This window comes from Syngnathus typhle, linkage group LG14 (assembly GCF_033458585.1).
Source record: "Syngnathus typhle isolate RoL2023-S1 ecotype Sweden linkage group LG14, RoL_Styp_1.0, whole genome shotgun sequence".
Taxonomy (NCBI): Eukaryota; Metazoa; Chordata; class Actinopteri; order Syngnathiformes; family Syngnathidae; genus Syngnathus; species Syngnathus typhle.
Window position 1 is genome coordinate 1,235,646 of NC_083751.1, and position 24,544 is coordinate 1,260,189.

At 43.0% G+C, this 24,544-nt stretch overlaps 3 protein-coding genes and 1 long non-coding RNA gene across 5 annotated transcripts; all 4 read left to right on the forward strand.

Moving 5' to 3' along the window:
* The first annotated feature begins 309 nt into the window (after nucleotides 1-309).
* On the forward strand, nucleotides 310-5,949 carry LOC133167170 (tyrosine-protein kinase ZAP-70). 2 transcript variants are annotated; one of them, XM_061297761.1, is made up of 13 exons: nucleotides 310-453; nucleotides 2,311-2,725; nucleotides 2,834-2,994; nucleotides 3,085-3,223; nucleotides 3,297-3,375; nucleotides 3,476-3,498; nucleotides 3,566-3,605; nucleotides 3,771-3,966; nucleotides 4,034-4,240; nucleotides 4,382-4,574; nucleotides 4,883-5,023; nucleotides 5,097-5,209; nucleotides 5,277-5,949. In XM_061297761.1, exons 2-13 carry the CDS (start codon nucleotides 2,321-2,323, stop codon nucleotides 5,398-5,400), a joined length of 1,821 nt encoding a protein of 606 aa, XP_061153745.1. In that variant the 5' UTR covers nucleotides 310-453; nucleotides 2,311-2,320; the 3' UTR covers nucleotides 5,401-5,949. The 2 variants fall into 2 exon arrangements, with proteins under 2 accessions (XP_061153745.1, XP_061153746.1); XM_061297762.1 differs by lacking the exons at nucleotides 5,097-5,209; nucleotides 5,277-5,949 and having other exon boundaries at nucleotides 4,636-5,022.
* Nucleotides 5,950-6,138: 189 nt separating this feature from the next.
* mob3a (MOB kinase activator 3A) lies at nucleotides 6,139-9,128 on the forward strand. Its single transcript, XM_061297763.1, has 4 exons — nucleotides 6,139-6,342; nucleotides 7,182-7,715; nucleotides 8,272-8,474; nucleotides 8,752-9,128. The coding sequence occupies exons 2-4, from the start codon at nucleotides 7,298-7,300 to the stop codon at nucleotides 8,779-8,781; spliced, it is 651 nt and encodes a 216-aa protein (XP_061153747.1). The 5' UTR covers nucleotides 6,139-6,342; nucleotides 7,182-7,297; the 3' UTR covers nucleotides 8,782-9,128.
* Nucleotides 9,129-9,525: 397 nt separating this feature from the next.
* LOC133166660 (uncharacterized) lies at nucleotides 9,526-11,244 on the forward strand. The gene is made up of 2 exons (XR_009717829.1): nucleotides 9,526-10,360; nucleotides 11,036-11,244. It is a non-coding gene; the product is annotated as an uncharacterized LOC133166660 (long non-coding RNA).
* A 2,602-nt stretch (nucleotides 11,245-13,846) lies between these two features.
* Nucleotides 13,847-23,150, forward strand: mknk2b (MAPK interacting serine/threonine kinase 2b). Its single transcript, XM_061296755.1, has 14 exons — nucleotides 13,847-13,995; nucleotides 14,461-14,664; nucleotides 14,986-15,076; nucleotides 15,204-15,305; nucleotides 15,375-15,472; nucleotides 16,911-16,990; nucleotides 17,065-17,138; nucleotides 17,242-17,346; nucleotides 17,444-17,499; nucleotides 17,569-17,664; nucleotides 19,844-20,038; nucleotides 20,134-20,298; nucleotides 20,374-20,414; nucleotides 20,505-23,150. Exons 2-14 carry the CDS (start codon nucleotides 14,614-14,616, stop codon nucleotides 20,779-20,781), a joined length of 1,431 nt encoding a protein of 476 aa, XP_061152739.1. The 5' UTR covers nucleotides 13,847-13,995; nucleotides 14,461-14,613; the 3' UTR covers nucleotides 20,782-23,150.
* The last annotated feature ends 1,394 nt before the right edge of the window (nucleotides 23,151-24,544 follow it).

The window sequence follows — 24,544 nt, forward strand, 5'->3', positions numbered from 1 at the left end:
CCAGTAAGCTGCAGTGAGCTACTGCCACTAAGTGGCACGATATTGTAATTTCAGCTTTTATCAGCAATCGCTATACTATTTCTGATAAGGAGAGAGTTTGAACATTGTGCTCCAATAACATATTTGGGCTATTTTGAAATTTGCATAAATTGGAACATTTGATCATAGATCATTTGCAAAAGAGGACTTTTTTCAAATCAGGCCGTTATAGGTCATAAGGTCACACAAGTCACAAGAATGGCACAAATAACAATAAGATGGCATTTGACTAGGGGTGTGTAGACTTTTTATTCAATAGACGTCCTCATAGCATTAGTGTGTCTGCCAGTAGCACCGACTTTTGCTCGTGGACTCACGTGATGTGATGTGATGTGACAGCACCTGACACTGCACACATCAGCAGATGCATCCGAACTCTGCAGCAACAACCTCGGTCTACTTTTAAAAGAAGAAGTAAGTAACTTTTGTCACTTTTTTTGCCTTTACCGTTCAAGCTAAAGCAAACTAAGAGCAGCATCATGCCAAAGATTGCAAATTAACAAATGATATCGTGATCAATATCATATTAATCCATAGGTGACGCAACGCAATGTACTTTAGATTCATAAAATGTGCATTCCGTGTCATCTCAAAAATTTAAATTTATATTACCTACTGATTGCAGACATTTTATTGCTATTAGCCGGCCGTATTAGTTAGATTAGTGCATTGATGTAAAATGATGCACATGACATGCTTTGGTTAGTGTGCTAGATTTAATAAGCAAAACAACCACAAGAAATAATATGTTGAGACCATCATAAAAATGTAGAGCACGTTCATGCTTTCAGGTTAACAGGCGGAGACGTCGACATTTCAAATTAGTATTATTGGTATCGTTATTGTCACCGTATAAAATAAATTGATTCGCTTTTATTAACTTTAATTAACTTTTGTAATTCAGAGCATAAAAAGTCACTGTAAAAACAAAAAAAAGGATCCTTTGTAAATTAAATCATAAATTAAATTAAATCAAAATCATTCAATCATATTTAAAGTGTTTTCTGGTCTGATGAAATTAATTCCTACATTTTTCCACCGTGATTACAGTTTCCGTATCGGTAAATGCGTTTTAGAAATACGTATGTTAAATTTGGCCTGATACATTCATTTTACGTCAGTTACGTTTTGTCTTCATGATGAACGACAGGAAAATTATATATTTTAATACAGACGTATATAACGGTAAGAATTATTGGTAGGATTTTAAATTCATTTTTTGCAAAATCACATAAAGTCCTCCAAGGTCAATATTCTTCCTAGAAATAAAAACCCAGTTAGCAATTTCGGCCCATATATTACTGATTTGATCCAATTTCTGTAGCGTCTGATTTTAATCTTGTTCAATTAAAAAGAAATGCAAATGTTCTTATTTTAATATACGTCATAGTTTAGTTTTTTTCTTTCTTTGTTTTCCACAAAGCCCGTTAATATTGAACTACTGCTTGTATTCAGAAAAATTGACCGTCATAATTAGAGTTTTCTTTGCAGTTATTTTTTAAAATCAGATTTCAACTTCAGGACATATAAATGGAGTTGAGCTTTTTTTTTTTTTAATGCATTCCTGACATTTGTTGGTCCACATTGTGGCTTCTGAAGACTTTTGTTGTGGTGAGGGGAGAGAAAGTTCAGGTCACAGTAGATTCTTTCCTGTGGCCACTTTGTAGTTGTCCATTGCGGCTGTTGGTAAAGTTTGGCACGTGTTGCTCGGAAGCTGAGGTTTTTGCTTTTTGAGGACATCATCCAAATCACACCGCTTTGCCATAAATTTAAAAATATCCTTTCGACATTTACTTTAAAAATGGAAGACGGATAAGCGTGATGTTTGACTACAAATTGTGTCTGTGGTATTTTTCCTTCGTCAAATCGAAGTTGGCTTTTACGTTTTGTCTCTCGTGTGTTAATGTGCACAAACGCACACTGATAATAATAGAATTATATAATCTCATTTTGTAGAATTTTCGTGTGTGTTTTTTCCCTTGCCGAAGAGCACCTGCTCAACTGAAGAATTAAATGTTAGAGAAAAGAGGCTGTGTGAGTGGACCACAACTTCCTGTTGTGTGGGTGTCTTCTTGTCAACTATCACATCAAGTCACAAGAGGCCTCCCACATTGCTTTTGTGACAGTCCCAGGAAAAAAAAAAAGGCTCTGTTAATTTGTTAACCTACTGTTGGAGGAGGATCTCATTTTAGGCGTCTACATTGCTTGTATCTTCACAAGATTGATGTCAAATCTTCCCATTTCTGTCTTTTTGTCCTCCAAACAACCCAGCTTCTTCATCATGTCCACCGACCCCGCAACCGAACTGCCCTTCTTCTACGGCAGCATCAGTCGCTCGGAAGCCGAGCATTATTTAAAACTAGCCGGCATGGCCGACGGCCTCTTCTTGCTACGGCAGTGTCTGCGTAGTCTGGGTGGCTATGTCCTCTCTGTGGTGTGGAACTTGAAGTTCCACCATTACCCAATCGAGAAGCAGCTGAATGACACGTATTGTATCGCGGGAGGCATACCCCACTGCGGGCCTGCTGAGCTGTGTGAATTTTACAGCAAGGACCCCAGCGGGCTGGTGTGTGCTCTGAAGAAACCTTGCTTGCGTTCCTCGGACACGCCCGTCAGGCCCAGTTTGTTTGACAGCCTGAAAGAAAACATGCTGAGGGAGTACGTGAAGCAGACCTGGAACCTTGAGGTTGGTCGGGATTGAGTCGGGCCGTAGCATCGACCCGATTTGCTGCCGTCTAGTGGTGTCTTTAAGCAATTACAAATAAGTTGTTATTGATTCTTCCGACCAACTCAGGGTGAAGCCATGGAGCAGGCTATCATCAGTCAAGCGCCCCAACTGGAAAAGCTGATTGCCACCATGGCCCACGAGAAGATGTCGTGGTATCACGGCAAAATCCCCCGACAGGAATGTGAGAGATTGCTTTACTGTGGAACGCAACCAGATGGCAAGTTCCTGTAAGTAGATCCGGTTGATGCACTTTTTTTTTTATCCTGTCAAAGCACTTTATGGCTTTTCTAAGACAACGTTCCTTTCTTGTTCTTCAGAATCCGTGAAAGAGAGGACTCTGGTTCCTTTGCACTGTCTGTGATGTATGGAAGATCTGTTTATCACTACCAGATCCTCCAAGACAAGTCAGGGAAATATTACATGCCAGACGGAATGAAGTTTGACACTATTTGGCAGGTACGTATATGCCTGTAAATATTTTGTCGTACTTATTCGATTTCAGTTGGAAACGTTTGATTGATTTGACCAGCTGGTAGAGTACCTGAAGCTGAAACCTGATGGAATGGTGACAACTCTGGGGGATGCATGCGTCAGCAAAGCTGCTGGAAGTACTGAACATCTTGATAGAATATCTCTGAATGATCCAACTGCAATTGCTAATTGCCATTTCTTCTGTGTTTCTCAAATATCTTTCCAAACCAAAATCAGGGATACCGAGCCTCCCCGCAACCGTGAGTATGAATGCTGATAACGAGTTGAATTCGTCCTGTTCCATTTTAATGTCATCCATTCTTGCAGAGGCGAACAGGCCTAAATAGCTACACACCGCCACCTCGAGGTCAGTTGCCTACATTGCACAATCATGCACAATCTCTGTTATTCATTGATGAAAAAGTCCGTTGAGGTGTTAAGAACTGAAACAGGGAGTTTGAAATACTTTATTAGATGTCTTTTTTTATTTGATAAATATTGCTGTGGCATTCAAATGTTTCCTGCTTGATAGCTGCGACTGTGAAGCCAGTCGCTCCTGCGCCTGCAGAAAATGCTCTTCCCATGGACTGCGTTGGCTTCAACCCTCATCACAACCCCAACGACATGAAGATGTTTAACATTCAGAGGAGTCGGCTTTTCATGGACGAGGTGGAGCTCGGCTCGGGCAACTTTGGCTGCGTCAGGAAAGGTGTCCTCCAAACTGACGAGTGAGAAAACGTTTGATAAACAAAGTTTTTTGTTGGGAAACTCTCCATGCCAATTCTTTTCCATCAGCGGCCAGTTAGATGTAGCCATCAAAGTGCTGAAGAGCGACAACGAGATGCTAATGAAGGAGGAGATGATGAGGGAGGCAGAGATCATGCACCAGTTGAGTAATCCCTTCATCGTCCGGATGCTGGGCTTATGCAACGCTGAGAGTCTCATGCTGGTCATGGAGATGGCTCCGAATGGACCGCTCAACAAGTTTCTCTCCTCCAATAAGTACGTTTGACTTCATATCACAGCTGGAGTTCTGGCGCCATTCTTTCCCACTACCATTACACACGTTCAAACGACGGTGGTAGATGACCCTTTGAGTCATTTAAGAGTCTTCAATTGATGGACTTGCATGTTTTCATCCAGGGATAGCGTATCAGTGGAGAACATTGTCAACCTGATGCACCAGGTGTCCATGGGAATGAAATATCTGGAGGAGAAAAGCTTTGTGCACAGGGACTTGGCAGCTCGAAATGTCCTGCTCGTCAACCGACAGTTTGCCAAAATCAGTGACTTTGGCCTCTCCAAGGCCCTGGGAGCAGACAGCGAGTACTACAAGGTACAGAGGTCCAATTGTTGGTGGTTGTTAGCTTATCACCATCAACTGTTATCTTTGTAAGGTAAATATTCAGCTTTGGTCCCTTTGGTCTGATTCACTCACCCTCATCTGAAAGGAATGTGGGAATCGCATAACCGAATGACTGGATGGTAATATTCAACACAATCTTACTAGGGATGCTACAAGCACACTAACATCTCACCAGCAGCAACTCGTTATTGCGTTGTCCATGACCATGACTCTCTGATTCCAAAGCCCAGCTCGTTACCGATGAGCCGAGTCATTTTATCGTATGAATCTTTGAACAGGCCCGTTCTACAGGACCATGGCCGCTGAAGTGGTATGCTCCCGAATGTATTAACTACCGCAAGTTCTCCAGTAAAAGTGACGTGTGGAGTTTTGGCATCACCATGTGGGAAGCCTTCTCATATGGAGGAAAACCTTACAAGGTACTGGAACGTATGGAGCAGTGGCTTACAATAGAATCGCACTCTGAATTGGGATCTGTTCAAATGTGTCCAGAAAATGAAACAAGTGGAGGTGAACAGTTTCATCGAAAGTGAGAAACGTTTGGCTTGCCCGCCCAAGTGTCCTGATCCAATGTATGAGCTGATGCAAGAATGCTGGCGATACAAGTAAGGCAATCCGTATTGTTTTCATCCTCATTTTCATTTGGGTGCTCATTCTATCCTTTCTCACCAGACATGAGGATCGTCCTGACTTCAAAAATGTGGAAGAGACCGTGAGAGCTTACCATTATTCCATATCAAAAAAAGTTAAGCCGTCGGGTGCTGCCAATGCTCCAGAGCCGCACATGTCGACATAAAAACAAAGCGCATTCTGTTTCATGGCGACACAATGTGTCCATTCAGCTGATCATTAAACGAGCAAAACAAAGAGCTATTTATCAGCCGTGCACACTGGCCAGTGATACAGCTAAAAAAAGGCTTGCTGGTCATAATTAAGCATCTGGAACAAAAGTGTTTGCTGCATTTTTGTTTTTGTCATCTGGTTTTGTCATATCTGTATCTTCACTTTGATGAGCAAACTGCTTTTCCTCCCTTCTCCCAATATGTTGGACTGTCAAAATGTCCTTGGGATTGTTTTTGTTGAGGCCTTCTTTAAATGGAATGAACAAATATGAGTCATCTCCATAAAATAAAGCGAGTGATTATGCATGTGGGAAGAAAAAAAAAAAGAAGCAAAGCCAGTTGAATATTCACCCACATGTAAAACATTAGGGAAAACATGGGTTACACTTCTGCAAATATAATACCGACAGTAGCACTTGTTCTATTCCAGCTTGACTATTTGTCTTCATGTAACGTTTGTGGAATTTTACGTCAATATTAAAAATGTCTCCTCGATAAACAAACATCGATAGGCTTGTGATATCGTGACACGGTAAAACGCAAACGTATTAAGCGATTCGTCACGCTCACGGCCGTGTTTGGTGTCCACGGAACCATTCCTTTTTTGACAAGATAAAAGTCTTTGAGCCATTACTTTGAATGGACACCGGAAGTTGAAAAACGCTAACGGTAACTTACTGTCGTGACTTTTTTTTATTTGAAGGGAGGAGTCTGATGTTAGCTGCTTTCATTTACTTAGGTGTCATGTTTGTGGAATTTACTGTAAATTTGCAGTATGAATGGCATTACGGTCGCGCATTTTAATCTTTGTACGTTATCGATAGAACAGTGTCGATAGATTGCTGGATACTTTGGACGAAATATCGAATTGGCGGAGCGGAAAGGCGGCGGAACAAGTAAGTTCGGAAAAGTAGCTTTCCACTGCCATTTCGTCATCGCTGATCTCTTTGATGTACCGACTGTTTTCTTTTGAATATACGTACGGTATTATACGGTTGCAAAGTTCGGTATTTTGTTGAACTATTCGGATGTGCTAAGTGTTTTCGAAGCAACAAGTCCAACCGCGCGCGTTAGCTAGCCTCGTTACAAAGTTACAGTCGTCATCAGTCGCACTATTTAATCCCCCGCTTTCATATGGGAAACAATGAATCAAATGTGTTCAACTAAACTTCATTTGACCAAATATCAAGTTTACATCTGTATTAGGTTCTTCTTAAAGCGTTAAGAGGCGGTTTAGCGTGCTTTTATTGTCATTCCGAGCATTCTTGAGTTTCACGATGAGGCTCAGCTCTTGAAATAGGAAGTGACTCATTGTATTTACGCAAGCCTTCCCTTTATACTATTGAACTTTTAACTTTGAGGGAACGGCGATAACGTTTATCCAAATGTTGTATGCATCTTTTAAATATTCCCAGATTATAAATGCATGTGAGATTAGGCCTGTCAGTGTCAAAAGTGGGACACAGATGCTGCAGATGTTGTGTAATCCACTCGACCGACACTCACTCGTGTTTCCTAACCTTTGAGACAAAGCGCTCATTTTGCCCAAGAACAACCTCATCATCATACCCAAATGTCAAAAAGGAACAGGTTACGTGCAAATGGATTGCAATTGAATCACTTGTTTAAACCTTCTTGATTTTCTTTAATCGGTCATCGTATGTGTTACTTGATCAACTAGCGCTGATGTGCAATAGCCTTGCTAACCAACCACCCGTTTTCACTTTCCTTACAGAACGTAAACAAACACTCCCAAAAGAACAGCACAGCTTTGCCAGCTTTCTAGTAAACCAGTTACTAATTCACCCCACGTGCTGAAAGCTAATCTCCCCGGGATCTCGGCGTGCAACCATGTCCACGGCCCTGAAGCAAGTTTTCAACAAAGACAGGACATTCCGGCCCAAGCGCAAGTTTGAACCCGGCACGCAGCGTTTTGAGCTTCACAAGAAGGCCCAGGCCTCTCTGAACGCCGGCTTGGACCTGAAGCAGGCCGTGCAGCTCCCGCACGGGGAGGACCTCAACGACTGGGTCGCGGTCCACGTGGTCGACTTCTTCAACCGCATCAACCTCATCTACGGCACCATCAGCGACTCGTGCACCGATCAGACCTGTCCCGTCATGTCGGGCGGGCCCAAGTACGAATATCGCTGGCAGGACGAGCACAAGTACAAGAGGCCCACCGCGCTTTCGGCCCCCAAATACATGAGCCTGCTCATGGACTGGATCGAGGTGCAGATAAACAATGAAAACATCTTCCCCACCAATGTCGGTAAGTGTTGAAACAAGTTGCTACTGGTCTTTTTCAGCAAGCGCTGTGTTGAAAATAGTTTGACCAAAAATATGACATCTTTATAAACGGTGAGACTTTGTGTTTTGTGTGATAACCTTGTCAAAAAAAAATCAAATCTTTATCTTAATTATTCGGTAAATGCGCAATGCCAAAACTGCAAAATATTTTTTTTAAAAAATGAGGGAGATACACTTCTGGTCTCAAGATGAGTCAAATGTTTGAGTAAATCGACAAGGCTGTTGCCATGGCAACTGTGAAAAGGGAAGCTTGTTGTGGCTTTGTATTTCAACCACCACAGAAAGATGCCAGCAAAGGATTTATAAAGTGGGTCACGCAACGGACAGCAGGCATTTGTGCTGGGGGTAAACACTGACACTCATGATGCCTTCTGGAAAATCATCCCAGGGAGGTTATTGGATGGCTGGGAGAAAAGGATGTCCTAAATGAGTCACCACAATTTGGCCCAATTGTTGTGTGGCAGGAGTGGCAGCTCAAGCAAGCAAAATAAACCCGTCTCCATGTGTGTGATCCCAAGGTACTCCATTCCCTAAGACCTTCATGCAAGTGGCGAAGAAGATTTTATCCCGCCTCTTCCGGGTGTTTGTCCACGTCTACATTCACCACTTTGACCGCGTGAGCCAGATGGGGGCCGAGGCTCACGTCAATACCTGCTACAAGCATTTCTATTACTTTGTCACAGAGTTCAACCTCACGGACCACAAAGAGCTGGAGCCTCTGGTAACTCAAAAAAAAAAAAAAAAAAATTGAACATAGCATTACTAAATTCAAGTTACCGTAATTTTCGGACTATAAGTCGCACCGGAGTATAAGTCGCACCAGCCATAAAATGCCCAAAAAAGTGAAAAAAACATATATATGTATATAAGTCAACCCCCCCCCCCCACCCAAACTATGAAAAAAAAACCGCGACTTAATAGTCCGAAAATTACGGTAGCTTTGCCATGTGTATCGTTTTGGGTGTGCCACAGTTATGTTTTTTTTCCCCTCTCCACAGAAAGAGATGACCTCTCGGATGTGCCACTGAGGAGGCCCAGCTAATTTGTGGATGTTCACAAGCCGGACAATCACATTCGTCCGTCCGTCCCGTCTATTGGAGAGAAAAAAAAACTGCAGTTGAGATTCTAAATGACAAATACGTTCATAAAGAGTTTATTTTTATATTTAAGTACTGTAATCTATTTTAGCTACAGACTGTAGATTTTAACCAAGTTGTAAGTGAAAACATTTGATCAAAACAGTTAATGTTGTTGTTCTTGTTTGAATTTCAAATCATTCCTGCATGTATTTGCTCGTCCAAAATGAAATGAGTCGGAGTTGTTACTGTACAGTCGTGCTCACCTTGTTGCATTAAAAGTTTCTACTCGATTAGAACTTGAGTGAAGCTACTTGTCTTATTTTCTTCATGCATTTTTGAAATCTGGTTCTTTGAGTTAGGGTCCTGCTACAATGCATTTTCCATCCATTCCTTTTCATTTCTGGGAACAATGTTGCAATCCTGTAGGATTTATACACTGAAATGAGAATTAAAAATACAACATGGCTGGCAGGTGACCTTATCGGGTACACGTCGGGCCTCCTCCAGCCAGTCGGCAGGCAGTTTCTCAGGTGTCAGATCTGCTGGCGCATGTCGCACATACCGAACGACTCCTACACGAGACCCGAGCCGAGCCTCATGTGACAAGCTGCTGCCAAACACGAGACGAGAGCGTTTTTTCGACAGGCCACTAGATGGCGGCAGACGCAGAAAAGCACTGAGTCGTCAATCATTCAGCAACCTGGCTGTAAAACTGCAGGGAGGTAGCAAGGGGTTCGTGCTTGGGGGGTTGCGCTCACCATACTGTCTCGGGTTAATGAGTCTACTCAATGACTTACTTACGTAATAAACCAGGGCAGTCTGATCCACCGTGCTTCCACGGGAGGGTGAATGGAGCTTGTTTTGTAGGGCTGTGTCAACAACTACTCAGGGAACACGCTGGAGGACAACTTCGCTGGATTTAGACGCGACTGACGTCAATAATGACATGGATTCTTGGACACGAGGACAAGTGAGGAAATGTGACAGTACACATAGAACTTGGATAATTAAATTGCCACATTACTTTGAAAGGATGTTCAGAAACCCGATGGAGTATTTTTTTGTACATTTGCAACAATGTCATCTTGTTTATTAAAATGACAATATATACATCTTACACCTAAATGTTGAATCTAAAGATCACTGATGAAGCTCCTCCCCTGAGTTCAACGTGGGAACTTGGCATCAGTACACCACTAGATGGCGCCAAGCCAATATTATATTACCCTCAATTATGTATGCAGTTTTTAAAATGACAATTATTTTGTGGACCCCCAAGCTACGGCTCACGGAACCTTTAGGAGTCCCCAGAGCCCAGTTTCCCAACCCCTAGTTTAAAAAAATATAAATCCGTAACTCCGCCCTACAATAACAAGCATTCCAGGGAGCTCAAGGCCTGCTGCAACCTGATCCTTCCTCCCTTTGCTCTCTCTTTTCAATGGACGCACCCCTGCAAGCATATGCATGCTACGTGCAGGATGAGCCGTGCTGTGCATGTGGTGCACACTGTCCCCTCCCCCTGCCTGACGTGAGTCTGTGTTGTGTTCGTTCTGCTCCGGACCGGACTGAGCGTTTCGCAAGACATGAGGGCAAGGGCGAGGCAGAGGCCGTGGACTAGTGGGAAGAACTTAAAGGCACCAATCAGACTTAAGAGAGTCCATCTCCTCTCCTAGATGTTGTTTTGATGGCACAGTGTCAGTATTTGCACTGTTGGTTTCGTGACTCAGCACACAAGTGTGGAAAGAGAACACACCCTAACGGTTTTAGAGTTTTGTTGATGTGCTTCGGAATGTATTTTCTAGGAATTTAAGGACAGGACTTGTTTGAAAAAAAATGTGTTGTACATTTAGATGGTTACAAGACTCAAGCTCACCCAAAATGAGCAATATAGAATTTGGATGCTTCTAGTTTTGATTTACAAACGGAACCACATCAAACGACAAGAGTTTTGGCGAGACCTTTCTGGATGACGACTTATTTTCTGAGAAGTGTCTTGGAGGGATTGCTTCTTAGAAAAAGCATACTTGAGAGCACTGACCTTACTACTACTTGAGAAATGTATGCGGCTTAATTTGATCTTCTCAATATGTGGCAGTTTTATTAGCCTTGCTTTCGATGTGCTGCATGTGAATGCATTTGCACATGCACAAGTCCATGATTTTATATTTAGTCAATTATCTATCCACTTGTCTTCTTCATTCAGGTCACAGTTGGAGTCACTTTTACACGATTTTGGGCCATCTGTGAGTCTAACATGTTTTCTTTTGGAAGATGTCGGAGTACCTGCAGAAAAACAACACAGGCAAAGGAAGAACATGCAAACTTCAGCTTTATTTGTTGACCAAATATGATTCCTTGTCCCAAATGCCTAAACCTTGAAATAAAAAAATGGAGTCAGTAAATCTCTCTGGACAGGTCCAATGCTCTTTGAAAACCTGGAACGTACATTCGGTGAACCTATCAATCAAAACAAAACATTCTGCTTATCTCGGAATGATTGACAGAAAACACACAACCACTTCCAAATTGTGGACTCAAATAGTTTGCTAGCTATAGGGGCCACCACGTGCGTGCCTTCATATTTTGCAGACAGTCTTTCAAATACAGTAAATTGACACCATGTACATGTAAACAACAACTGGGACATACCGAATTACAAGCATTCCCCGTCAGAAACCGATATCCTCTGAGAGCCATCAAAGATGACATTGTTGTTAACTGAAGCTGTTTATGATGGCCCGTCCTACTTGGGTTTGACCTGTAGTAACATTGTGCCCCCCCCCCCTCCTCCTCCTGGCCCAAGCTTCGCTCTTCGAAAACGTTCAACACACTACAACGTGTGCTGCCAGATAGAAAGGGAGGGACGGTCGGCCTTATGCTTGCGTAATGTTTGCTACCAAACGAGTGGATGTTGGAGGGGTGGAAGCTGAAACAGGGAGGAGAGCAGGAAGCCTCCAGTCACAAGACAGAAAAAGTACTGAAAACAAGCCTTACATGGATTCAGCTGAGACTCCCTTGATAAACAATCAAATGTATTGTGCACAGCAGGACAGAACAAAAGTTCATAATAAGGGCATGCCACATGTAGAGCATATATATAATATGCATTTGGGTCAACAACAAAAAAAAATCGTAACTTTGTCTTCACTGGGACACTTCAGTGGTGGTCTGCTGAGATATTTTTTGTTGTACCATTCCACTGAATCCATGCATTCTAACTACCGTATTTTCCGCCCTATAAGGCGCACCTAAAAACCTAAATTTTTCTCAAAAACCAACAGTGCGCCTTATAGCCCGGTGCGCCTTATATATGGACCAAATTCCTAAATTTAAACTGGCCCAAAGCATTGTGTCATGAAATCAATCATAAGTGGCCCGCTGAAGAGTATGAATCATGACGCAAAAAGACTATGGATCATTATTTTCTGATTATAAAGTAATTTGTTTCCGTCTGAAGTTGAAATAAAAAAGATAAAATGGAGAATGATTTGATTTGGATTAAAAATCTGACATGATGCATTAATGGTGCGCCTTATAGTCCGGTGCGCCTTATATAAGGATAAAGTTTTAAAATGGGCCATTCATTGAAGGTGCGCCTTATAGTCCGGTGCGCCTTATAGGCTGGAAAATACGGTACTAATATGCTATCCTGGAACATGCGCCTTAGTAAAATCAATTTTGCTTTTAATAACAGAATATAGCACGAGTATGCTAGATCTCCGGAATGTCACAATCAGCAGAAGTGCAGAGTATGTTTGAAGATCATCAGGTATGTTGGATTTCTTTCATTATCACAAGCATGAGATAAAGTTTCCACACAGATCTCAGGCAGCCTCATCATCAGGCTTCAAAATGTGCCACGTGCGCTTGGCAAAAACAAGAAGGTTGGAAGCACTGTCCAGAACCCTCACCTAGTTGTTTAGCGCTCAAGGCGAGATTGATTCGTAGAAATCATCATTTGTCATCTCTGAGAGAGCATTTCTTGTTGATTCAAGTTCAGAAAAGTGCTAAAGAATAGAAAGCGTCCTCACTTGACTATTATGACCATGCGAACTCAACAGTATTGGCAAAGCCGTTAAATTATTACGACAAATATTTGTAGGTAAAACACTTCTAGGCCATGTATATACACAACAGCCAAATGATAAACAGCCTATGTACGTGTACTAATATGGCACGTCTTGTTGTATTGTCAAAAAGTCCTATGTTCACTTCTGTGCATCAAAAATTATTCATTACACTACTAATCAATATTCTTTTCCATCTTGTTCTCAGCTAAATCCCCAAATTGAATGATTAAGGCCAGATACAACATTGTTAACTTGCTATCTAGCTAGCATTGGCTCTTATATCTTGGGTTGCTTCTAATAATACTCAATTAGAATTGTCCAAACAATAATTATTCTATGTGAGGCAATTCAATAATATGTGTGTATTGTAGTAGAAACAAAAGGTCAAGGTAGCAGGGGTCATGTGCTTAGATACACGAAACCAAGATGCTTCAATGTCCATCTGACCAAGTTGAATCCCGGACGACAGCCACATTGAAAAATATTCCTGTGATATTATGGCTCGCTTTGTTTAAACTCGTGGATCTTGTCTGTCGACATGTTGCACCAGCTTCCTGTCGTTCCTCCCACTGACGAGATCATAAACAATGACAATGCTGGGGTGTGCTCTGTGGAAACGAACCATTGCTATGTGGGCTGGTACCATTTCGTTCGTACGAACATTATCTTTGAATCTAATTCCAGTGGAGCTGAGTAGACTTCAGCAGTGGCCACGTGAATGGCCTTCCAAATAAATAGATCACCATAAATTAATCATCTATTGGTTGAATAGTGTATCTTTAAACTTCTCGCCTACTAAAAGAATTAAAGGGAATAAGAAATGGAACACAGCCACTGAGGTCCGCTTCGAGAAAGCACATGATTGTTCTAGCCTGCTGACGCAATGTGAAGAAGTGAGGGGCGTGGCCGAAGAGGAGGGGCGGGACAAGGAGGAGTCAACCATGAGGTTATAAAAAGGCTGCAGCTGCTCGCTTTCCACCACCTTCCACATCCTTGCAATCGGCCTTTTCCCCCCCACGACCGTCCTCTGCGGCTGTCTAAGCAGTGGGTCCAATCACGACGCTAACACTGGAGCTGTAAAAATAACAATCGGGTAAGTGCTCTATTTTTACCTGTCTTGTGTTTTTTTTTTTTTTTGCTGTGAATGTTAATTGTATGCGTCACTAATCGTGCAAGCGATGATAATTGGTTGTTTGGCTTTAAATCTTACGTAAGGGTAAAAAAAAATGACCTGATGATTTTTTCTTGATGTTTCACATCGGTTACTAAAGATGAACTCAACATTAAATGGCCCCTCCGCTGCTAGCTTGTAGTTTAGCACGCGTTGTTTAGTTTATGGTCAAGTTAGCGCTACGTCACAATTTTGTCAACCTATTTTGAGCGTAAAATGTGATGTTTCCTCTGTAAATTCAGTGCCTTGCGTAATATATGTCAGATTTGGATACTTCGAATTTGTGTTTTTCCTTCACATGGGTAATTCCCTTTTTTTTTTTAAATCTACTTTGCGTTACTTGGCAGCGTTCGAAATAATGGCATTGCATGTTTGCGTTGTCCACAGGGCTCCGGTTTAAAGCACCGCAGAAAGCTGACCCCAGTGTGATCTGTTGCAACTCTTTCTGAAACATCTCAGTTTCGGAGAAAGTGCAATCGGATAGTCCAGACACCACTGCCGCAGCCGCCATCCAAAACGAATCTCCCAAATCGAAGCAAAATGGTGCAAAATAAAATCACCGAAGTCACTGGATTCCATCGCTCTTTTAAGGTTCGTCACGTCTCTGCGCATGTGCGGGTGGATTTGTTTGGTTTATTGCACACGTGAGAGAATTGCTAATAATCAAATCATTTTTAATCACTGAATTTATGAGCCTTAATGCATGGGTGGATATGCAGCTAGATAAAGTAGGGCAGAAGTTTTGCTCCAGCACGTATATAACCCAATTGCAGTTTGATGTCGGCCTTGAGTTTTATTGTTATGTTTTAGACCGGATAAGCCAGTTTCCTCTTGTTGGATTCAAACTTGGCACAGCTGAGCCAAAAGAGTGTTGAGGAAGTTGTCTCTTATTTTCAATATCTTTTTCCCCAGGGCCAAAATCCTTTTGCGACCGATGGCTTCACCCAAAATGGATCTCATCTTATTGATTCATCATTTGATTTTGATTCCTCCTCAAGGCATGGTGGGTATTTTTTATTTTTATTTTTTAAAGTGGCCATCTCCTAATTCTGATTTAGCTTTGGAGTGACGCATTTTGTCGTGGCTGCATATTTGTCACCTTTGCACTAATGGCCTGCCTATTGTGACAGACATACCTTCCAGCCAGCCCATAGACATCCCAGATGCCAAGAAGAGGAACAAGAAGAAGAAGCGTTGCAGGGCAACAGACAGTTTCTCTGGACGATTTGAAGGTAAAATCACAGTGGCTTGACGTAAAATGTCCCCGCATGAAGATTCAACTCTCGTTCAACCTCTTGCAGATGTGTACAGACTGCAGGATGAAGTACTCGGAGAGGGTGCCTATGCCAGGGTGCAAACGTGCATCAACCTTATCACCAACAAAGAGTATGCTGTCAAGGTAAGATCATGTTTGGATTGGAAAGCAGGACTCTTTGCATTGGCTGCCCCGTGATTCTCTTTGTGTGCCACTGCTGCTGTGGAATTAGCTGCAGTCAGCAGACACTCCCCTTGCTGTTTTTACATGCAGCCAGCCACTCACAGAGTAGGGAGGGATATATACTCTCCCTCCCATTCATTCCACTCCTACTGCGCGCAGAGTTGATGCTCCGAGCGAGCGAGAGAGAACATTGTGTGCTGCCAAAACAAAACCGTCATATAGGGGAAGAAGGGGGGGGGGTTGTGGGCGGCGCTGGGTGAACATTGTCACCCAGGATGTTTACGTGGGTTTTATTACTCTGCATTTTTTTTATTTTTACTTTTAAGACGCGCCTTTATCTTGTTTTGAAAATGGCGTATTGCAAAATGTTTTTTTTCTGCACCAGTGTGAAGAGTGCAATGTTTTGCGTTAGATGAATTTATGCAAGCAAGAATCCACATTGTGTCCATATCATGCAAATGAATAATTAAAACGACTTGAGGCAAGCGTTTGATGTCGTGACCAGGGTCTGTTGCTATTGTTTATACTGTGACGCCGTTATGGATGATCCCTGGGGACTTTCTGCGTGTGCAGTAGGTCACTTGCTTGTTGAAAGGGGAGGGTGATGGTGGTGGGGGGGGGCTCAGACAGCTTCTGCCAGATGTCCCGTCTCGCATCCCTCCCCCCTAGACTGGAGAGTTGCGATTGTAACAAAGCTTCAGGCTGTGCATTTTTAGCACCTACCTGTCAGATGGTTCCTTGACCTTCTTGTTTTTCCCCCATAATTGTCAACACACTCTTATATATTTGATGTCCACTCCACCATGGTGCTAGTTCGAGCTGCCAACTCTGATTTTTATGAGCGCGGCGCTCTTGTCCGTGCATTAATCCTAGACGCATGGCTTGAAAAGCAAATGTAATCCAGCTACCAGGAAGAGGAATGGGCACAACATCCACGCAAACAATAACTAGCCACGACTGGAACATTCAGGCCTTTGGTTTTAGTGTCAGCAGTCTACGGTTCTCTTGGCACGGCCCCGGTGGCCCCCCTCGGCGGTTTAAGCCCCGCACGGCGGAGCGCGGTTATATTTAGACGCTTTTATTTTGACCGTAAACAGTTTGGGATTAGCTCACGGAATGTTTCAAAAGAGGAATACTTAAGCGCACTTGAGATTTAAATTAGGCTGACACACGGCGCTAAATTTAAAGATGCTTGGTGATCTTTGTTTGTCGGGTAGCAGGAAAAGTAGGTTGAAGTAACTTTGCAAGTGTGTCACGCGCGGGGTGGGGTGCCTGCTATTAACTTGCCATGGCATATGTGGGTGGAGGCATAGCATTCTATATCCGCTCTTTATTTTTAACTACAGTCGATGACTTGCTCCCCCATACTAAGCAGTGAACGGAAATGTTTTTCTTCCAGATAATTGAAAAAATCCCCGGCCACAGCCGCAGCCGAGTCTTTCGCGAGGTCGAAATGCTCTACCAGTGCCAGGGCCACAGGTAGTGATCACAAACTCAACCAAAATAAAATTAGATGACTTTGCTTAGATGACATTTTGCCTGTTTTGTCTTAGTAACATCCTGGAATTGGTGGAGTTCTTTGAGGAGGAAGACAAGTTCTATCTGGTGTTTGAAAAGCTCCGAGGAGGTGAGTGAGTTGCAGCTCTTCTCACACAAGGCTTCGTTTTGCCTCCTGGCGGCTTTTTCTTTTTGGAAGTAGCTTATGTGTTTGTGTTTCCTTCTCCCATTAGGGTCCATTTTGGCACACATTCACAAAAGGCAGCACTTCAGTGAGCAGGAAGCCAGAGTTGTTGTGCAGGACATTGCTAGTGCGTTGGACTTCCTCCATAACAAAGGTGAGAAATTTCTCTTTTTTTTGCTTTTACTGAATTGAGCATCTGCTCACCATTTTGGCATTTTCCGAAACATGACATTTGACTTGCTCATTTCCAGGAATGGCACACAGAGACCTCAAACCCGAAAACATCCTCTGTGAAAGTGCAGACAAGGTGAAAATGATTTTTTGGACTTTGACAATCGTCTCAATATTTCTTCTAATCTCGTTATTCCTCTGTCAGATTTCCCCAGTCAAGATTTGTGACTTCGACCTGGGCAGCGGAATCAAACTGAACAGTGACAGCTCACCCATCTCCACTCCTGAGCTCCTCACGCCTGTAAGTTCATCATTAACTATTTGTCACGTTCAATAAATGATTGTGCTCGTAATATGCGACATGAGGGTGTTGAGCACGGCCCCCCGATGACTTTTTCATTCCCCGGCCTGGCGACGTTCCGTTATCGTATCGGCCTGCTCGATATCCTTGGGTGTAAGGTACACGTCCTACTTATCAGTTGTAAATACCCGAGAGTTTGAGGTTATGATTGTTCACCCTTCGTCTCAATGCCGAAGCAGAGTGGCCGTGATACGTGGGACGCTCCGCCATGTTATGATTCTGGCATTTGCTATGTGTTGACACAGACCGTCTGTGTGTACGTGATGGATGGATGAGAGCAGGTGAAGGGAAGGGGGGGGGGCGTTAGCGCTTTTAGCCCAAAGGAATGCTGTGTGTTGTGGGGGCTGTTATTCCACTCGTGCTAACTTCATCTTCCTGTTGAAATCGATAATGAAGAGCCATATAGATAAGATAATGTGCAGATCTAGTTAGCGAAAACAAGCGAGCAAAGGTTTTCGGAAGTATTGGAACAGTCGTGGAAGGATGGCGAGGAACTGCCAAGGCCGTGTTTTTGTTTAAAGAGACTCACACAAATGTGTGAGGCAATCCACGCTGTCTCTGCTTATTTAATGCACCATGACCACAAGACTACATTTCTTCCTGATGTTTTTTTTATACAAAAGATATCAAGGTTTTTATCCTCCCCTCCCATACCTAGCAACTGAGATGTGATTGGTTGAGTGCGAGGGGGAGGGTCACCCTGTTCCTGTGCCCGAGCTTGTTTTTTTTCTTTCCCCTTCCTCTCGCTGCATAGGTCTCGGCAACAATGTTATCTGCTTTTCATTTCTCTGCCCCCAGTCATGCTTCATTTGTGCACTTGAAAACTATTTACATACATAGTTTTGCAGCTATTGCATTTATCCGCCGCGCTATTTCGGATCTACTTTTCCGGTGTGCAGTATTTGGGAGATGGTTAGAAGCGGAAATGAGGCGTTGCACAGGGACAGTCCCGTTGAGCTAAAATTAAAGCAGTTGTGGCTGCTATCCTATTGGCAAGTCTCTCTGAAAGCTCACCAGGTAATCTTGTTTACCGACCTCAGGGCTGCGGCGTCGTTATGGGCGGACTAGTCACATGGTCACGGGAAAGTCCCAGCTTGTGTTGCGTAGATGAAACTTTGTGGGTACGTGACATACCGCTTGTGTGATCGGCATCTGTGGCATGAGTTTCGGGTTAGCCCCTCGTTTCTGCTGTTGCACGTGGACCAAGCTAACTGAAGTTTTATTGAATTGTATTTTTGGCCTGCCTCTTTTTTCTTTTTTTTCAAGTATTGTCTGCAGGGGCAGGCTTCCCATACATGTCGATGGTAGACATGTGGGGGTTGGGATTTTTTTTTTTTCTCTCTCCCTGCGACAGAAGCAGCTTTGTTTGAGCTCAGATTCCTGCGCAACACATTTCATGTTGAAATTATGGTGGAGGAGGAGCTGCCGGGATGTTTTGCAATAGTCTTGCTCAATGTAAACACAAGACAAGGAGTTGGCCTCGGTCTCCAAGCCAAACTGTATAAAAAAAAAAAAGCGTACAGTTTAAGTAAACGGGCAGATGACATCTGGCACCCTTGAATTTTCAATGAAGCGTCTTGTAAACTAGTGACCTGCTCCCCCCCCCCCCCCCATTAAGGCGTTGGTGCTTTTGTGTGTGTGTGTTATGTAAGTGGCTGAGCCCAGTCTGTGGTTCTGCAGGATGTCCAATCCTCTTTGCTGAGCTCAGTGTTTGGCCTAATTTCAGTCTTGGATACATAACAAGGCAACGTCAGAGCAGAGCCTGCTCGCCAGCCTTTGACCCGAGTCCACTGTTTACAGTGTGCAGCTGGATGGTCCAAGTTGTGACTCAATGTTCATGCAAACCTGCAAGCCCCATTTGATGCTGTGCAGGGATTGTTGCACAACATGTTTTGACTTGCCACACAAAGAAAAGCTGCTCAGTGCCCTTTTTTTTTTTTTAACTGGCCCATCCTTGTGGAGATAAGCATGTGACTTTTATAGCTCGTCCCAGTTTACGCCTCTAGCTTCAACACGAGGTGTCAGCTAAACTGAGGAATGCGAGGAAAGAAAAGACTCTTGATGTGCGCTGCTGTTTGCTAAGCCTGTGGCTAAGTGTGGTGTCCCCCCCCCCCAACAGTGCGGGTCGGCAGAGTACATGGCGCCCGAGGTGGTGGAGGCCTTCAGCGAGGAGGCGACTATTTATGACAAACGTTGTGACCTCTGGAGCCTGGGAGTTATCTTGTACATCATGCTGAGTGGTTATCCACCCTTTGTGGGCCACTGCGGGGGTGACTGTGGTTGGGAATTGGGTGAACCCTGCCACAGATGCCAGGTGAGCTTGTGGACTTTAAAAAAAAAATAATAATAATAATTGCTCTGGATTATATTATGTTTTGAAAATGATTATTTTTATTCCTCTGTCCGTAGAACACCCTGTTTGAAAGTATTCAGGAAGGAAAGTATGAGTTTCCTGACAAAGAATGGGCTCATATCACCTCAAGTGCCAAAGACCTTATTTCCAGACTACTGGTTCGGGATGCCAAAAATCGCCTTAGCGCTAGCCAGGTGCTGCAGCACCCCTGGGTGCAGGGGGTGAGTATCCACCATCCATCCAGCTACTTCTGTGAATCAGGATGCGTATTGAAATGTTCTCGTCTTCTTTCTCAGGGCGCGTCTGACAATTTGCCTACTCCAGTTTTTCACCAGAGGTGAGGCAGATGGTCGGCCATGCCCGATTTCGATCCCAAACGCTTCTTAGTTGGGCTAACATTGGATGCCTTGTTCTCCTTTTCCCTCAGAAACAGCAATGCGAGGGATCTGACCTTCTTTGCGGACAAGGCCATGGCTGTGAATCGGCAGCTGGCCGAACGGGACGGCATGGAGGAGCAGAATCAGCTGGAGACCCCCTTTGTGGTCACCGCTGCCGGTGGCTCTTCCGTGCGCCTCTCTCCTCCTTCCAACTCGCAGCTGGCCAGGCGAAGGCAGCGCGGCAGCCAGCCCAAGAGCGGCGCCGTTTCCGCCGCCGAGCTGCGTCAGCTCTTGGCCCCTCTTGTTATTGTGGGGGACTGTGCCTAAACTTTCCTCCACGTTGACCTCAGACCTCCCGCGAAGACCTGCTCCTCCTCCTCCTCTCCCTGCCTGTCTTTGACTCTAGCTGGCCTCGGTCCCCTCGCCATTCAGGCTCTTTCTGCCTCGCTGTAAGGGGGAGACCGACCGCAGGTCTTCTTGTAAAATGCCTTTTGACCTTCGGCAGCACTTCTGAAGCACATCAGCCTGGAGATGTCTCGTTTTTTGGGGTTAACTCTTTTCTAATTTAATAACCCCCCTCCTTTCAACACTTAAGTTTTAAACTAAGCTCAGACACCAAAGGACAATCTTTCATGCTGCTCCCCCCCCACCCCTCACGTTACAACTGGATCCACTGTGAATGAAGTTGTTTGGAATGTTCTCTTTGACTGTATGTATCCGCCGCACCAATGGTCAGTCTGCACATCCATACATACAAGCTTATGCAATATGCCAAGATGAAGGTGCACAGAGGGGTGCTGGAAGAGCTGCAAGCCAACGCTGTCTGTGCCTGGTGGTCGCTCGCAAACGCTACAGTATTTATTTTCCCCTTTGTTCGCCACTCGAAAGCAAAATGAGAGTTTTGCAAATCAATTTGGGTCTGGCGGCTACGCAATTAAAGCTCCAAGAGCAGAGAAGGTCCGTACACTGCCAGCCATGATGTATGAGTTGCCGTATTGCCGGTAACGCAGATCTAAAGTACGTATGACTATTCGGTCGACTAGAGCAGTGTCTGGTATGTTGCTTTGCTCGGATTAATGATCACAGTCTAAGATTATTTTTTTCTTCATCAAGAATTTGTCCCATGGTCACACCCGGCGTATATGATTTTTTCATTTTTTGTATTTTTTTTTTTTCATTTTTTTTTTTTTATATGCCATCAATGTGTGAATCGGTGCTGACGTTCATCGTTTTGGCACTGAAGGTTAGAATTCTCTCTTTCAGGGTTTGAAAAGCACATTTTGGCCAATGTGACCTCGTCATTTAATTGAATACACTTATTTGAACCTTCAGCATTTTCAATGCTTTGTCTTATTTTTATTGAGATGTTGATTTCCAATTAACATAATTGAAAACAGTTCCCCACCCCTCCCAAAAAAACATCTAAAAAAAAAAAACATTCCGGAAAAATAACAAAAAAAAAAAAGTCTTCCAGAAATGTGTAGCGGTATTATGTTTACCTTGTTTTTATTTTTTTTTGTTATGTTAAAAACTCCATGTAAATGTGCCGCTTTTTTTTTTGTCATTGATTTTTGTATGGCTTTTTTTTTTTTTATAATTTTGTACTTGGTGATTGTCATGGAGGTGCGGTTGAGTCCAGGTGAATCCCCGGCTGGTTTCCTAAGTTTGTTTAATGTACGTCAAGTTGCGAATATGCAAGTCGGCAGAAGTTTGAGTTGAGCTGGAGCGTTCTTGCCCAGACAGTATTTGTTTCACGAGTTGGCAACAATTGTTTTAATTCTCGAAAGACGTTAATTGTGAGACGGTGATAGGCAGTGATAAAAACGACGAGGTCCGTTTCACTAAAGAGGACTCAAGTCATGACCTGGTACATCGGAAGATGTCCCAACCGAACAGACGGCCATACACTGGCAATGGTACTCGACAAATGGTTACCACTCTGCTGATAACAGGACGCTGAAATAGCTTTCCAAATCACCTCCAGATTCATCATGGGGATTTTATGTCTTATAATAAGACTTGAATTTGTATTTTCACTTCTCTATTTGGGAACCTACATTGAACTGCATTAAGCTGATGATTAAGGCAATCTTTTGGGGGTTTTAAAACACCTGATACAGTTCAGTATTTTTTTTTTTCTCGTCCCCATCAAACATCACAAGGTTTTGGACTGGATTTGATATTTACAATCAAAATACGCACATAATACTCAATCATGACTGGTGTAAGAGTTCTTGGTCATGATTATTTTTACTTTTTGGTGAAATGGCAGTTTTAAAACTGTCTCAGGGGGAGAAAGTTTGATTGTTAGCCTCTCACTTTTTATGTTTGTCATTTTGACGGAGTGTTTAAGTCATTCATTAGAAAAGTATCAACCCTTCCTGTAATTTGCAGTTCACAGGCAAAAAAAAGCCAGCAATACTTCTCGCAGCCTTCCGAATTGAACTCAAGTGCTGAAGGACAGTCCTTAAAATGAGGCTTGAGAGCCATTGCTTGATCTCTACGCCCTTTGGGGAAGAAGTTTGGACTAAATTCATCCTAAAAAATATCACCCCGTTTTGATTTAAGATAAGCACTTTACTGTACCATGTGAATGATTGCAGTTCACTCAAAGCAACACTTGTTCCAACAAAAGTTGTTTCAGATTTTGTACTGTTTTTCTAAAAAAAAAAAAGGCAATAAAATGCTTTTAATAACTCACGTGTCTGTGTGATTTCTATTAATCGTGCTCGTTAATTTCCTGTAAAGAATTGGTTGGAAATTGGATACATTTGATTTAAGATAAGCTTCCAGAATTTTGCATTGTTAAAAAAAAAAGCAATAAAATTATTTTAATAACTCACGTGTCCACGTGATGTCAATTAATCATTGTGCTCAATGATTTCCTGTAAAGTAGGAATTGGAAACCAGATACTTGGTTTCACATTAACTAGCATTATCTTTTGGCCAAGGCTGAGTGAGGCTTGTTTGCCGTAAATCATCTTATCAGTCACACTCACTGATATTTGAGCTGTGTCACATGTCCTTGGGTATAAGTAAAACTACCACCTCACTTTTCCCGACACTCCCTGTGGTGACGTGGATGTGGTTCCACTTCTGGAATGCCACTGTGGGGTTTTTCTTTCCACAGGCCTCGCCATACATGACTGATGCAACCTGTTGCAAGAGCTACTTGCTCCACCATGCTACTTTATGTGAAACAAAATATGAAATGCTGATAGAAATGGACATACTCTTAAAAGTTCAAATTGAACTGGTCAAAAAGAAGTCATCTTGTAAAAAATGTGACATTACAAAGAACTGGATGCCCTTCCAAAAGTGGCTAACAAGAGACCACAGCAACATTGAAGGAGCTGCAGGAATGTCTGGCAAGTACTGGTTGTTGAGTTTATGTGACAACAATCTCCTGTCTTCTCCGTACAGTATGTAGGCAATAGGGAGGCCAATGACCAAGACTGTATCTGTCCAAAGGTAAGGTTGAGAACACCTTTCCAAATGTATTAATTCTGTCTGTTATATTGACTCTTCACAGTAAGAAGCAAACTTTCCAACGAAAGGGTTGTACAGTGCATAATGAAATATTATATAACAGAAAAACATGCCTGTATTTACCGTGCACTGTTTAAGTTAGTAACTCAGAAAGCCACTTGATTACATAACATGTTTTTGGGCATTGCATACGTAAAAGGGCAAGACGGAAGTAACTGATGCAACCGCCGAGTGACTTTTGTGCAGACTTCAATGGGCGCCACTGAGCTCCAACGTTCTGGACTGCATTGATTGTCGCCCTCTTGTGGACAGTCTTAGTTCACGCAATGACTGTAGAATGTCTTAAATAATTGACGACCAAAGGACCTCCTGTGAAATAAAAGTTATTAAAATAAGTGTTGGCTTTTTAAATCCCTGCACCCCAATGCGTCCACACACGCAAAACTCTGTCATAATATAAACATGACACGTTTGATTGGATAAATGCTTTAATATTTTATAACATACACGAATAACATGATAGAACGTTTCTTTTATAATTGCAAAGTTAAAATTAAACGATCAAAGAAGGGAAGTCGTAAGAACACGGATAATCTTGCAA